The 16,137-nt window shown below is 41.1% G+C and overlaps 1 protein-coding gene across 1 annotated transcript; it reads left to right on the forward strand.

The window, feature by feature from the left end:
- The first annotated feature begins 4,494 nt into the window (after positions 1-4,494).
- Positions 4,495-7,914, forward strand: LOC592486 (lactase-like protein). Its single transcript, XM_030998596.1, has 3 exons — positions 4,495-4,793; positions 5,148-5,622; positions 7,333-7,914. Exons 1-3 carry the CDS (start codon positions 4,495-4,497, stop codon positions 7,912-7,914), a joined length of 1,356 nt encoding a protein of 451 aa, XP_030854456.1.
- Positions 7,915-16,137: the final 8,223 nt, after the last annotated feature.

A 16,137-nucleotide genomic window follows, 5' to 3' on the forward strand; every position in this document is an offset into this window, starting at 1 on the left:
GGCCGAATTTGGAGGATTTAAGGATGCAAGACTGCAGGACTATGCCACGTGGGAAATCAGTCAACCAACCACAGGGGAGGATTTATGAGAGCAGCCTATAAAGCTGATTATTACATGATGAATTATTATATTTATTATATCGGAATTGAACGTATCATCTGCTGAGGTCCGTTTAAAACATGAAGGATCTCTATGAGTCACTGAACTGCCCTTCAAAAGCTTGTGAAATTAGTGTATTGTTGAGAGCTCAGTCAGTAGCTCCAATTCATCACTACCAAGTCGGCATTAAAGAGACTCGGCCCTGAATTTTTTGCACTTAAAGAATTTCACCTTTCTTTTGCTACACCCTGTTACGATTTGTTATCATCTAAATGGTAAACAATGATGGGGCATTAGGTATCTATTCATTCTGTATCTGTGTTTGCACCCTTTTTCCTAGCATGGGCGATTGTTACAATTGTTTGTATCCAGTAAGTTTAAGGTAAAGGATAATAGGATACATGTTTGCTATATTAGGATATGCCACAATCAATGAACACTATCAAGGAATTGGACTTTCAGACCCTGAAAGGGTAAATAATTATGAATAGTACGATAAAGAAGATAGTAAATAGCGTGTCTTAACAACATTGGACAACTTGTAGCCTTTATACAAATGACAGCTATAGGCTTACTACTGTAAAATAATACATGTATAGTGAGAAAAAGAGAAATGTGATCTACCGTAATTCTCCGTGTATAAGGCGCACCTGTGTATAAGGCGCACCCCTATTTTGGGGAGAAGAAAAAAAAAAAAAAAAAAAAAAAAAAAAAAAAAAAAAAAAAAAAAAATCGTTTTTTGTTGTTGTTGTTTTGTTGCCGAAAACCCACACGGGGAAGGACCTTCATTTAACATCGAGGGGCAGTTAAAGGAGCTGATTTGTGCTTGTAAACTTGTCACAAACAATGTCCTTTTTAGAAGACTGTAAGATCATTAATGTAAATTAAAAACAATAGAGTACCTAGGTCCTAGGATAGAACCTTGTGGTACACCATTTGTTATAAAAAAAAATTGAGGAATTATTATTATAAACTACATATTGAGATCTATTAGAAAGTTTACTTTCAAACCAAGATGACAGACAAATGTTAGTGTTGTTGTAGTTTCCGAGTGGTGAGTCAACACACTGATTACTGAGCTGGGAGACATTGCCAGGCATAGCGCCATAAATAATTTAAAAAAAAAAAAAAAACTTTTTTTTTTTCTGTACCCATGTATAAGGCGCACCCCCGACTTTCAATTTTTTTCGGCGGCAAAAAGTGCGCGTTATACACGGAGATTTACGGTATTGTTTATTTCAATGCAATATATTGTCTGTAGCACGTGTTTATCAGTATTGAGAATTTGAGATAAAGAAGATTGAATTGATATCAAAGTACTCAATACACTAAAGAGTGAGGGAAAGCATGTAACCAACATAACATTGTGTCTGGAGACACAGTAAGAAACTTTTGTGAATTACGAGCATAAAGTGTTGTGTCGGTTATAATTCAATTATTTTGCGGCCTGAACCATTTGCAAATCCGAACCACTCTCAAAATTCATGCTCATTTCATGCTTTCAAAGGTTTATATTGGAAATAGTATATCAATCCTCTTTTCTTTATTATGCATATTGATATTACATTTGTCTTTTGTTTTTATTGTGAAGAATATTAAATTAATATTAAATTTGAATGAAATTGCAGTATCCTCTATATGATAATAATGCTCTTGATCAGCAAAGGAGACATGGCAATCTAATATGTGTTTGTGTATGTTCATTAATCCGATGGCAAGGGTAATAGTAGCTATAGAGAGCTCATAATAAGTTTGCCTATGACTTACCGGTATTGGAAAACAGCTAAATATCAGCTGATCGCATGGTATGTATTTATCCATAACATGCTGTGAATGTGTGTACTATATCAAATCAAGCTGTTTATGATAAGCAAAATATAGATTCAAATTCAAATCCAAATTATCATTATCTATGCTTCTTATGTTTATAGCGAGCTTAAAATTTCATTTCATAATATTTAAACTACCAGTCATGAATCTGTGATAACAGAACCAACGTATATCACTGAAAAGCAGTGACATATAAAAAAATATAAATCCAAGTTCTGCCGGATCACTTTTTTTAATGAAGTAGACATTTGTGAATTTAATCTTATAAGATGTGCCTCTTGACTGGAGTCGGTATACTCATTAATGAGGAGATTGTTACAATGATATATTTCCCATTGAAAGCCACAAGGGAATTGACACTATGCAAAATGATTATGGTTAAAATGATTCTCAAAATGTTATGTTTGTTTTATGCATTGTGACATTATATTTCCTAAGAGCATTTTAAATAAAGGAATACAGAAAGTATATCATTTTATGAAGAACTTCTGATGTGCATTAGTTTCTTGTTTTTTGTGATTAAAGGCATACTAATCTAGAAGAAAAAAAAATCAGACTTTTCTTCAAGGACAAGTTCTTAATGATATTTTTGAAGTCAATTTGAAAATACACATACCAAAAATGGCATGGTTTTTTTGTAAAAGAATTTTTTTGTGCAACATTAACAAAATAAGAAGTATGCACAAAATTCGTGTTTTGAATTTCAATTACATTGAATTGGATTTATTACCTCCTTTCATAGAAAAGCGTGCAAACTAAAAGAAATCGATAGAACAGTTCTTACGGGTATGGTTGAGCAGTGGCGGATCCAGGGGGGCCGGGGGCCTTGAGAAAAAAATCATGTAAAATCACGTGATTTTTACCTTTTTGGGGGGTTGGGCCCCCCCCCCCCCCTGGCGCTCAAGGGGGGGGGGGGGGGGGGGGGGGGGGGGGGGGGGTGCAAATTGAAATTTTTTTTGAGGATCAAAAAAAAAAATGTGCTCACTACCCCCCCCCCCCCCCCCCCCCCCCCCCCACTGAGCGAATTTTTGGCCGGCGCGTTTTTCAAATTTTCGGGAGCAAAAAAAAAAAAAGTTGGGCCCCCTCCCCTAAGAAATCCTGGATCCGCGCCTGTGGTTGAGACAATAACATGGAATACTAACACACACAATGAAATCAAGAAGCGGTTGAATCGTCAATCATTTATAGATAATTCTAGACAAAGTACAAATTGATACAAAAAGACGGGGAAAAGTAGTCATGTCGCAAGCTGTGAAATGATGTAAGAAAATCAATATTTGTGGGCGTTTGCAAGTCAATAAAATAAATTTCTTTTTTTATTATTATTGTCCAATAATATGTTGCATGTCGGGGCATGATCTTTTATTTTAGTAGCTAATTAAGCTATTAAGATAACAATGGGTTGCTGAATCAATTTTATAATTAGATTTTAAAGTAATTCAGCAAAAAGGAACTAATACAGAGACAAATTCCGCCTCTCTCTCTCTCTCTCTCTCTCTCTTTCTCTCTCCCTCTTCCTGTCTTCTCTTATCTTCTCTTAGTTATTTCTCCTTTTTCGTTCATTATCTTTCTTTGTTCCTAATTACTTTGTATTTCTTTCTTCGTTTCTCCATCCCTGTTCCTGTTTCCCTCTTTATTTCAAATCTCTCTTTCTCTACATCTCCTGCTCTTATTGCGGAACTATTAGATATTAAAGAGGCATGTTCCCCGTATTCCAGAGGGCGTTCAAAATACGTACCCGCTGGCGGACGGTGCTAGCTGCCTATTGACACCAACAGAATACGGCTCTTACGCAGATGGCATGTTCCGAATGCCCGGACAATACCGATTATCGCATACAATGTGCCGAAGTAATGCCAATCGCAGTTCGGCTCTAAGATTCGGCTGCTGTTTCCGCCCACTTTCGTGACGTCGCGATCGTTAGCGATCAGCTGGCTTGGCGGAGGCAGGCCAGGCCGCGCGTACTTTGATTGACAGCTGTATGCAAATTAGAAGTCGATCTTCGGAACCAAGATGGCGATGACTAGAGCAGCGATAACTACACTGGCGGAAACGTGCCACTTTAAAGTGTCAATTCCCTATTTGTCATGATACATTGCCCTCTCTCTCTCTCTCCCATGTTACCTTCTCCCTATTCTCTCTCGCTCTCGGTCTCTCTCCAATCTCTCCCCTCAACTTCTCTCCCCTTTTCTCTTTTACCAGCCCCCCCCCCCCCCATTGTTCTGTATATATAATTGTTAACCTTTTTTGTAGACCTATAATCAAATCAATAAGCTGAATAGCAGTCACATAATGGGGGGGGGAGGCACATGTATGTGTCCAAAATATCTGACAAAAAACAATAATGTTGACGCCGGGGGCAGAGTTTGGAGGTTTTCTGGAGGTTCCCCGTATCCCCTGAATCCGCCACTGGAAATACAAATAATGATAATTTGCCGTGTCTGCCAGTTACATTCGCATGTCAGAGTCCGGGTCAGAGTTCACCCTGATGTTCTGCAAGACAGCAAGGCCTTCACGGGACGTCTTGGGGATTTTTTTAATTTTTTTAAACACGTTAAAGCCAACATGAACATTGTAATCACTCTTGTGTCTTTGATCGTCTTCGTCAACGTTGGCGACGTGCATTCGGTCGACGATCCTGAATTTGTCTTCCCCGATGTTTTCAACGATCCCGAGAGAGATGCTTTCCTCTACGGGACGTTCCCCGACGATTTCTTTTGGAGCACGGCGACGTCGTCCTACCAGGTCGAGGGAGGTTGGAACGCAGATGGAAAGGGAGAGAGTATTTGGGATACTTTTACACATAAAGGTGGTCACGTGAAGAACAATGATACGGGAGATGTTGCTTGCGACAGCTACAACAAGTAAGTTCCTTTCTATCTTTAAACCTGCGTATTTTCAATAACAATGTTTGATGAAATAACACGAGTGTAAAACATGAGGGGAGGTATTTGAAGATATTGGTAAAAGGGCATTATTCCTGTGTTGCGTCTCATGGATGCGTCACTGCTTTGGTCTTAAGTACTTCTTCCTACTCTAGCCTTTCATGAATATAATGAAGACAAAAATAGTCATCAGTTCTGCTGTTATCCAGAATGGTATTGACTCATTTGATTTTGCATTGATTGAACGTCCCTTGGCTCTAAATAAGACGTTACTCATATTTTCCTCTTTGTGTTATTTTGAGGTTTAAGGTAATTTTGCTTGATTGATTTTAGATACCAAGATGACATCGACATCGTGAAGGGCTTGGGCCTCAACGCTTACCGTTTCTCCATATCCTGGCCACGAGTCCTCCCCGACGGCACCATCGACAACATTAACGAAGCCGGCATCACGTATTACAGCAACCTAATCGACGCCCTAATCGCAGCTAACATCACCCCCATGGTCACCCTCTATCACTGGGACCTACCACAGGCTCTCCATTACGACGGGGGCTGGGATAACGAGACTATCGTCGACCGTTTCAATGACTACGCCAACCTCTGCTTTGAGAGGTTCGGCAACCGCGTCAAACTGTGGATCACGATTAATGAGCCATGGGTGGTGTCGGTGGCAGGATACGGTACTGGAGATCTCGCCCCTGGCATCAAAGGGATAGGAACCACAGTCTATACAAGCGGTCACAATATCATCAAGGCGCATGCCAAGGCCTGGCATACATACGATGATAATTACAGACAGAGTCAAGTAAGATATTTCGATGGCTAGCTTATAAATCGAAATTCTTTTACAAAATACGTAGTAAGATGGGAGATTACGCAAGAATACCGAAACCATTATCATCATAATTACATTGATATATTGGGGCACCCCCTCAGTTCAATGGTGAAAACAAGGAGTAATGAAGGGAGGGAGAACGAAGGGGGAGGAGAAAATGAACACGCGAAGAAAATGGTATGTCCCCATTCACAACCTGGATGTTGATTTCTTTAAATGGTGCTCCATATATACTAAATATTTTCTCACGAAAAAACAAATTAAGTGCTCATTACCCTCCCCCCCCCCTCGCAATGTCTCTCTCATTTCTAGCTCAAAGTTGGCAACCTTAAAGGGATCCGGTAACTTTGTCTCAGATTCTAAAACAACGTCCAGGTTTTAGCTCATGTTGCAACGATAATTATAAACCTTGAGGTCAGTCAGGAACCCCATGACTTTACAAGCCGATCGCCTGTCTGATTATCAAGATATTTGTGCTTGCATCAGTCACACCGACTCCACCCCGACTCTAGCTAAACCGACATATTCTCGGCCATTCGGGGGATAATGATGTTTGTTCAGCCTGGTGTCCGTCTCCTCGGTGTGACTGGGTTATTAGACCGATGCCGCAGCCCCATGTGACACTAGTGCCCATACATAATACTGTAAGGCATACGTTGCGCCGGGGCGCTACGTCATTGATCAAATCTTAGATTTTGTCAATAAGTATTGTTACACATTTCAATGACATTAATGCCTAGATCACATTTGCTCTACGGATAGGATACGGCGGCCGTAGGCCCCCGAAATCGAGAGATACCTGCGACGGCCGCAGAGAATCTGCTGTGGCCTCAGGGTCACCCTAGGGCGTATACATATCTTTACAGGCCGTACGGGTCGCCGTTTTTTCAATTCTAGGTTCGCCGTAGCAATTAGCCAATTAGACACACCGTAGCCATGCCGTAGAGCGGTTCCAAACCTACGGCCGCCGCAGGGCCGCCCTAAGGTGACCGTGCGTCATCACTTCAAAGGCCGTACGGCAGCCGCAGGTTTTCTGTCTCCACAAATTAAAAGTAGGCCTACGCGGAGTGTTACATTTGTGACTGCTACCGTATGTGCCCGTGGGAATGCTACGACGGCCCTATAATAGCTATTTGCCGTAGATATTTTAGACCCCACGGCCGCCGCGTCAAATGTGACCTAGCCATTAGGGACAATAATAATAATAATAATAAATCACATTTATTACGCGCCTAATACATTGTTTCTAGGCACAGTGGTGCCGTTGTCCCAGCAGCCATTAAGTGAAGCAATATCCTTACACGAAATAAAGCCGGGACGACAGCACCACAAGTACACAATATTATTCAGTACACAATTATACAGTATGCTATGTTACATTACAAAATCAAAATTACAGTTTGTTTATACAAATAAATGAATAAATCAGCTTAATCTAACTTAAATCTAACTTAAATTCTGCTAAAGATGACTTATTTCATAACAAATAGAAGTACAACATCATTTATTTATACAATGTCATGTATCGAACTAAAATAAATTCATGTCAGTATCCGGTTCAATTGCTTCCTTTAAGATGACATTATATTCTTAAGCACGTTTTGTCTCTCTTTCTTTTCGTAACTATAAACGGGCTTATTCACATTGCTTTAATTTTTCTGTCTGTCCATCTTTTTTCAGACCGGACAAGTAGGAATCACGTTGAATGCCAACTTTATCGAACCTATTGACAGTGACAACCAAACTAGCGTGGAAGCGTCTGAACGTAGCCAGCAGTTCAACCTTGGCTGGTACGCCCATCCTATCTTCATCAATGGAGATTATCCCGAGGTCATGAAGGACAGGATTGGGCAGAAGAGTATGGCCCAAGGGTTTAACAAGTCCCGGCTGCCAGAGTTCACCGACGAGGAAAAGGCGTACATCAATGGCACGAGTGATTTCTTCGGGTTGAACCACTACACGTCCAACTACGCCTGGGATCTTGGATTGAACTTGAACTCTGACCCAAGCTATTTGGCTGACTCTGATGTGGGCACCATGCAGGATGATGCATGGCCCACCTCGGCCTCGAGCTGGCTGCGGGTGGTGCCGTGGGGTATCCGGAGACATCTGGCGTGGATCAAGAAGGAGTACGGTGACCTGCCCGTATACGTGTTGGAGAATGGTTACTCGACGGAAGATGTATATGAGCTTGATGACGTCATGAGACAAAAGTATTACACATCCTACATCAATGAAGTTCTTAAAGGTGAGAGGATATGAAAAAAGAAGGGGTCTCGATCGCACGTTCAAAATAGAATTATCGACCCACTTCCCTGATCTTGCTGAGAAAACCAAATGAGTTCTGGGCATTTAGGGGTAGCACTCGATCGTCTTACTATATGAATAAAATGTGAAATAAAGGAAACGTCATCCCATAGTGTAGCCCCCCCCCCCCCCGAGCGACTTTTCGGCCGGCGCGATTTTCAAATTCTTCGGGAGCAAAAAAAAAAAAAATTGGGCCCCCTCCCCTGAGAAATCCTGGATCCGCGCCTGAGTGTAGGTGTTCTGAGAATGAGATATATTCCTGCCCTTTGAGGTAAAAAAAATTCCATAAGAAAATGGACAAGAGATATATAAAATAAAAATGAACATATTCTTGGCATGATGTGATGCATTTTAGTATGACATGGGCGCAGCCATTTTCTTGAAAATGTGACGTACTAGGTTAAGTTGTACGTATCATGCACCAAACTGTGCACAATGCGAGAGCAGTTGACCTCAGAGTGGGGGAATTGGCACCCCAAGACGAGTTTGCCAGTTTGCATAGGAGGTTGTTCCTTATCCCGACTTTACCCTTCACCTTTTGAACATGCTGTTTGTATGAAAGGGTTCGGTCAAGATTGATTCCAATGTAGACAGGGTGATCGCAGTGTTTCAAGGAGACATCGTGCCATTTCATCCTGACAGCTTCCTCCCAGCATTGTAGTTGCGGAGATGGAACAAGCTAACCTGGGTCTTGGCAGGGTTAGCCTTCAGATGGTTGTTGTTGTAGTAGTCTGTCAGGTTGTCCAGGGCTGATGAAAGAGTGGCTTCTATCCTGTCTATGTGAGAACACTGGGTGCTCAGTGTCATCAGTGTCATCAGCATAGATGAAGCTTCTTGTCCCTGGATACACTGGCTGGTTGTTGGTGTAGACATTAAGGAGCACATGAGCAACACTGCCCTGAGGTAGAACATTCCTTTGTTTCCTCCATCTGCTGAGCTTCCCGTTGAGCTCAACATAAAAGCGTCTATTTTCCATGAGCGTTTGAATAAGCTTAGTCAGATGGGAGTCCTTTGTCATGGATTAGAGCTTGTCGAGAAGTATACGGTGGTTCACAGTGTCGTAGGCAGCTGTCAGGTCGACGAACACAACTCCAGTCGGTTCATTCTTCTCGAAACCATCCTCGATGTTCTGGGTTAGATTTAGCACTTGGTCAGTGCACGATCCCCCTGCTTGCTTGCTTGCTCTGGTATCAGGTGTTGTTCTGTGACTGGCCCCAGTCTGTTCAGGGTGAGGCGCTCACAGAGCTTGAAAAGGTGGCACAACATGGAGATTGGTCTGTAGCTCTTTGTTTCGTTAAGGTCTTTCCCTGGCTTGATGATGGCAATCACACGGGCTGTCCGCCATATTTTACGAAGTTGGGAGATATACGCAGTTGTCGAACAGCGAGAGTAGCCACTCCCGTGTAGTGTGCCCAAAATATTTTATCTGTTCTGTACGTATGTCATCAATACCAGCTGCCTTGCTGTTCTTAAGGGAGCCGATAGCCGTCTTGGGTTCAAGGTTGTTAAAGTGCAAGGTAGATTCTGTGTCAACCTGTTGCAAGGGATTCCTTTTGTGGCGTATTCTTCTTGGGATCGTTGCTGATATTCTTAATGGTAAACCAAGCTCTCTTACTGTTGTGCGTCATATCAACACCCTCAATAATATCTTGCCAGGACTTCCTATGTTCCTCTGATATTGCTGCCATTAGGAGCCCACCTGCACTTAGGGTTTCCTCTGAAAATGGGTATTCCTCGTACAGTTTTGTAGTCTTCTTGTACAGCAAGGCACTGTCAGCTGATATTCCAGGTATGTACGTATTCCTTAAATCCACGTGGAATGTGTTTCCTGGATATCTCCTGTACAGTCCGGACGAATTGGTCGTAGTTTGCCGGGACTGGGTCAAGATCAGATATAGCTTCATCTAGACTAGATGGATGGCGAACTGCTCCCAGTCAGCTTCGCGAAAGTTGAAACGGCTTCGTATGGGAACTCTCCGAGGTACCACAGCAGCAGTGATGTTAACGATTATTGGTCTGTGTTGTGAATGTGGTATTGGCTCTAGGAATCGTTTCCTGGTTTGGCATGAAATTCGTTCACTTGTAAAGGATAGATCTTTTTTCCATCGACCGCTATTGAAGGAATGGGGAGCATATCATCATGGATTAAGTCAAGACGATGTGCCTCTGCCCAGGCCTCAGCAAGGTCACCATCCTCATTTGTTTCTTCGTATCCCCACGAGGTGCTATAGCTGTTAAAATCTCAAATAATAACGTTTACAAGGTCATAGTCGAAAGATTGAGGTTCAGTAAAGGCAAATGTAGATCCCGGCGGTTTATAAACAGAGGTGACTGTTAGTTTCCCCCATGTTAACAGCAAGAATTCTATGTTTTCCTCTTCACATCTTTCCTAACAAAGATAGCACTTCCATATTATTTATGCAATTTACGTTCTGGCAATTGTATTACTAAAGGAAATAGCAGGTGAATAAAATGCTGCGTCACCACATACACGTGGGAAGAAAGCATCCATAAATTAGAATACATTTACTTGATATTTATTTATCTTCATCAGTCATAAACGACTTTACATAACATAGGACGTCACGTTATCAAGAAAATGGTGATGCCCATGTCGTGCTGAGAAAATGTACATTATCCTTGCTTTATGCCTCTTCCCCCCCCCCCCCCCTCTCTCTCTCTCTCTCTCTCTTTGCTTTTTTATCGCCATTCGATCAGGGGGACGTGGCCTCTCTGCCCACTGTAGCTACGCTACTGGTGCCGAAAAATTGTCAATTGTTTTGAATTAAAATGGGGGGGGGGGTGTGGTCTGGGTGCGGATTTTAAAAAAAACATTATAATTATAAGTAGAGGCGCGTATTCATATTGAGGAGGGATAGTGGAAAGTCCGAATTATGCTTCGCCCCGAAGTCCTGTTAGGCCTATACAAATGGCCTACACATATTTGCCACAATATTCAGGCCTGTTGCGTTACCAACCTGTATCAACCACTGCGAAACCCCGGCCCCCCCCCCCCCACTCATTGTTATTTAGGGTACGCATATGCTCGTTCCCTCTTTTTGAAATCATCCCCTATCTGAGGACTGCCAACATTTCCGAACCCCCCTTTCGCGGGCTTTTCCTGCCTTGGAGACCCCCCTAAATCAGGAAAAATGCTCAATGTACCCCCCTAAATTCGGAATAATTTCTCAGGAGTCCAAATAGATGAGAGAAAAAAAGAAAACACCCCCCTTTTTAAAGAAATCTCCGGGAGAAAAGTCAAATACACCTCTTTTTTTACAATTCTCGGGCCGGACTTTGTCGCACGAAAAGTACCCCTTTACCGGACATTTTGGCAACACGCATGCGGTCATTTCGAAACATGAGTGGGGGGGGGGGGGCCGGGGCGAAACGAAGATACTTAAAAGGGATTGCATTTCGGATGCCTTAATCACACTTATGTTCTGTCTTATGAAATACCCAATACATGTATGACTTTTTTGATAAGCCCTTTCTTTAATAAGCGGCCGTATGATTGCTACATTGTTTTAGATCAGGCGCGTACACAGGGGGGGTGTTTGGGGGTTAACCCCCCCCCCCTTTGGTAATTTTTAGTGTGTAAACCCCCCCTAAATTTTTCTAAAACCCCCCCCCCCCTTTTGGATTTTTTTTTTTTTTTTTTTTTTTTTTTTTTTTAATTAAAAAAAAAAAATATTCCCATGGTTGACCTAAAAAAGCTGACCTTACCCCCCCCCCCCCCTCAACGGAGCAAAATGTCAAATTTTCAAATTTCGAGACCAAAAAAAAAAAAAAAGTGTCCTCTTACCCCCCCCCCCCCCCCCCCCCCCCCCCCCCCCCCCCCCTTGAAAAAATCCTGCGTACGCGCCTGTTTTAGATAATTTGTGTCTCACCACTCAATATCGAACATTCACGATAACGACATTGTCACTGTCTTGATGATGCTCCATTTTAAAGGTAAATATAAATATTAGCTGTATATCATAGAAAATATTTGTTGATGAATGTATGAAGGCCTCGTTTGAAATTATTATGTATTAATTTTGGATCTTAATTGCAGCCATTCAGCTGGACAATGTTGACGTGAAGGGATACACGGCTTGGTCACTTCTCGACAACTTCGAATGGATAGAGGGCTACACCGATCGGTTCGGGATGGTCTACATCGACTTCAGCGACGACGATCGACCTCGAGAACCCAAGATCTCAACCAAAATCTACGCTGAGATCGTGGCTAATCACGGCTTCATAAAGAGCAATAATACCATGACGACGATGACCACCACCGTCACCACGATGATGACGACGGGAATGGCGAATGCCCCCAAGGCACTCAGTGTGTTTTTGACAAGTTGTATCACTCTTGGTACATACATTATTTTACGCTAGGTACAGTACAATATGGTTGAGCAAGCTATTTTGATCCCGGGAAGGGAGGGAGAAATACGTCTGAGAATTCGGACTATAACAAATCCTAGTATTTGATTATTAAACAGGTTTATGCCAACCCATAGTTAGGGCCTAGTTGCACCCATTCTGTGAGCTTCTGTACAAAAGTCTAATAATTTTTCTTTATTTTGTAGGTTTGACAGGCCCTTTATTCCCAATCAATAACATGTAATCAAAGATTTTGCCCCCCTCCCTCTTTCACACAGAGAGAGAACGAGTTTAGAGGAAAATAATCGTTCATGTTGCTAATACGTATAACAAGTTTAGTTGGTTGCTTATATTATTCAGTTTACGGTTATGGGTTAGAAGAAGAAATTATCTTTTTCAAATTTAGGTGTAGGGCTTTCTCATTAAAAGAAAATGATAAACGAATCTTCATCATAAGCTCTTTCTATATTTTAGAACTGCAAGACCTCTAGATTAACAAGTTAATAAGTATTTAAGTTTCGACACCCTATATATTCCGGCAATGAATGTAGCATTTTCTTTATTGTCGAAACATCGGCAGACGCCGTACAGAAGACGAGTCGACCGTAAAAAAAAATCTACCTACCTACGTTTGTTGAAGTAAAGGATTGAAAATCTAGGGGGTAGATGGAGTTGTAGAATCATACTGAATATGAAAGCTTTAATCTAAAATGTATTGGAATACGTAACAACTTTTTCGTCCTAGCATGCGAAACTTATAAAAGAGAAATTTCACATTTTTTATTTCCATTTTTTCTTTTTTTCGTCACATCTGCTAAGTTTCTTTATGCGCTTTGTACTTGAACCAATGTTTAGTTTAGAAAACTCATTTTGCTTATGACAGAACCTTATCCAAGACAAACATACTTACAGGAATGCGTTCTCGACAGCCTTATGTTATGAAATTTGACCATCTTATTTAATTTAACAGTTAATTTCAATTTGACAAAGACGGATTGGTCTTTTCTTTCAATAAACGCACCTGTACAGGATGAGTCAATGACATCATAATTATATCTCATGAAGCGGGCTTCTCTTCACACTATTTTATAACTTTATCTAAAAGCTTAGATACTGTACATTCAACTATACATGATGCAGGAGCCAAGCGCAAATTACTGTTATTTTAGCGTCACTATTATTTAGCATTGTTACAGGTATTTTCAGAAGGTCTTTATTTGCGGATTTAGTTTATAGAAATTAAATTCCCGAATGTTCGACTCATCAAATATATAATTATTATAACGAAAAACACGATGTAGAAATATATTTTGAAATCAGAATGTTCATTATTATATTGATGAAAGAATGTGAATCCCATGTCAATTTTGTTTGATAATCAAATATGCGGAATATTAAGTTCTAATAACGATTCGTTCATTGTTCATTCAATCTTTCGTGTTATTGCTGGAAATAATACTTATATTCATTTAATAACAACTTCACAAACGCGCGATGATGTAATGTGGCATCATTAGACTTTTCTTCAAGGGGAATTACTTTTATCTATGGCAAATAAATTGTATTTTAACAACTATTCCACACGCCTTACACAAACTGGTATATATTGCCCATAAAGTAATTACCCAGTAAATGTAGCCTTTAGCATTGACTAACAAGCGCTCTTTAGTAATAATATAGATTGTATTGATCTTTGATCAGAGATAAGGAAGAACAATTAAACGATATTCCGAATATAAGATATTTGTGTTTGCGTGGATGGAGAATTATGAAACCAGTCAAATATTACGGCTGTTTGAGTTGATCGTTGTTCTATTTAGTTTACAAGCAATAAATAAGGTACTTGGACTTTATTCTCAGGAGAACTGAACAATTAATTTGTCGTTTCATCCGCAGAGAGAGAGAGAGAGAGAGTGGGGAGGGGGAGTAGATGGAGAGGGGAGGACAGAGAGAGAGAGGGGGAGAGGGAAAGAGAGAGGGGTGAGAGAGAGAGAGAGAGAGAGAGAGAGAGAGAGAGAGAGAGAGAGAGAGATAGGGGAGCGTGTGTTCATTCTCTTTCTTTGTTCCTCATTATTTGTATTTATTTCTTCTTTTCTCAGTCTTTCTCCATCCCTTTTTCTTGAATTGCTCTTTATTTCAAACTCTCTTTTTCGAAACATCCTGCTCTGAATGCGGAACCAGTAGATATTAAGTGTTCTATTTGCAATCACTGGAACTTTTTGTTGACCCTCAAATAAACACATTAAAAGGCCGATATACATTGGAAGGGAGTCTTCTGCCAATAATCAAATGTCAATTCCCTGCTTGTATGTCATGATACATGTGATCCTCCCCATTTTCCCTCAGTCTCTCTCTCTCTCTCTCTCTCTCTCTCTCTCTCTCTCTTTCTTACACGGACAACACACTCTCCCACTTATCCCTCTCTCTCTTTCTCTCTTACACTCAAAAACACACTCTCTAACCCATCCCTCTCTTTCTCCCTCTTTTTCTCTCTCTTTCTCTCTCTCATTCTCTCTCTCTCTAATCAAACTCTCCCTGTCCCTCTCTCTCGATACTGTTCAACCATAAGTAGAGGAACTATTACACAACACATGTTAGATTTGCTGTTTCATTGAGAGGTTGTTTTTTTTATCTTCCTCTTCTTTTTAGTTTCTTTATATTTTTCCTCTTGCCATGGAAAGAAAAATTGTTAAAATTTGAAGTAAACAAAAATAACATTAATAAGTCGAGTGACACTAGAACAAATCATGACTGCCAAAAAATGATCCTTATGTGATGTACTTCTTTTTCCTTTTTCTTTCAATCTACACCTTTAATCCCCCTCCCCCTCTCTCTCTCTCTCTCTCTCTCTCTCTGTCTCCCTCTGTCTCTTTGTCTCTCTCTTTCTCCCCCTCTTTCTCTTTGTCCTTCTCCCCTCTCTATATTCCCCCTCTCTTTCTATTCCTCCTCCTCCCCTTCTCCCCCCTTTATCTCTCTCTCTCTCTCTCTGCGGATGAAACGAAAAATCAAACTATGTTCAGTTCCTGAGAATAAAGTCCAAATACCTTATTTTTTTTCAACTTTAAAGTGGCATGAAATAGAACCACGATACGATCATCTCAGACGGCCGTAATAGTTGACTGGTTTCATAATTCTTCATCCACGCACACACAAATATCTTATTGTTCTAATTGTTCTTCCTTTTCTCTGATCAAAGATCAAGAAAACATATATTTTTTACTAAAGAGCAGTAGACTCGTTAGTCAATGCTAAAGGCTACATTTACTGGGATATTTATGGGCAATATATACCAGTTTGTGTCAGGTGGCGGATCCAGCCGGCGGCGAGGGAGGGAGCCCAAGAAGGGGCCCAATTCGTGAGCAAATATTGAGCGGCGACTTAGCCTCCCGACCGAATAAGCGGGGGGGGGGGGGGGGGAATGAGCACTATTTTTTGTTTTGCCCAACGGAGGTGGGGGTGCTCTTTTTTATTGACCCCCCCCCCTTTTTTTTTTAGCAAACGAAAACAAATTGCTAGGGGGCCGTCTTCGTTTCTTTTTTAAAGGTAAAATTAACGTTACCATCTTTTTTAAATCTATTTTGGGACAGGGGAGAGGGCTCGATCCCCCCCCCCCCCCAGGGCTCCCCCGGATCTACCCCTGGGTGTGTTGAATAGTTGTAATACTGGAAGTAATTTCTAAGCAGGAAATAGGTCTAATGATGACACATCGCATCATCACGCGCTTGTGAAGCCGTTATTCAAATGAATATTATTATTATTTCCTGCAATAACACGAAAGCCGGAATGAATGATTAATGAATCGTT

This window comes from Strongylocentrotus purpuratus, unplaced genomic scaffold, assembly GCF_000002235.5.
Source record: "Strongylocentrotus purpuratus isolate Spur 01 unplaced genomic scaffold, Spur_5.0 spur5_scaffold_5, whole genome shotgun sequence".
NCBI lineage: Eukaryota > Metazoa > Echinodermata > Echinoidea > Camarodonta > Strongylocentrotidae > Strongylocentrotus > Strongylocentrotus purpuratus.

Bases quoted from the DNA above. Each gene is read 5' to 3' on its own strand.
- LOC592486 (XM_030998596.1), top strand. From the start codon at position 4,495: ATGAACATTGTAATCACTCTTGTGTCTTTGATCGTCTTCGTCAACGTT. The intron at 4,794-5,147 runs GTAAGTTCCTTT...GATTGATTTTAG, and splicing joins GCTTGCGACAGCTACAACAA to ATACCAAGATGACATCGACA. The intron at 5,623-7,332 runs GTAAGATATTTC...ATCTTTTTTCAG, and splicing joins ATAATTACAGACAGAGTCAA to ACCGGACAAGTAGGAATCAC.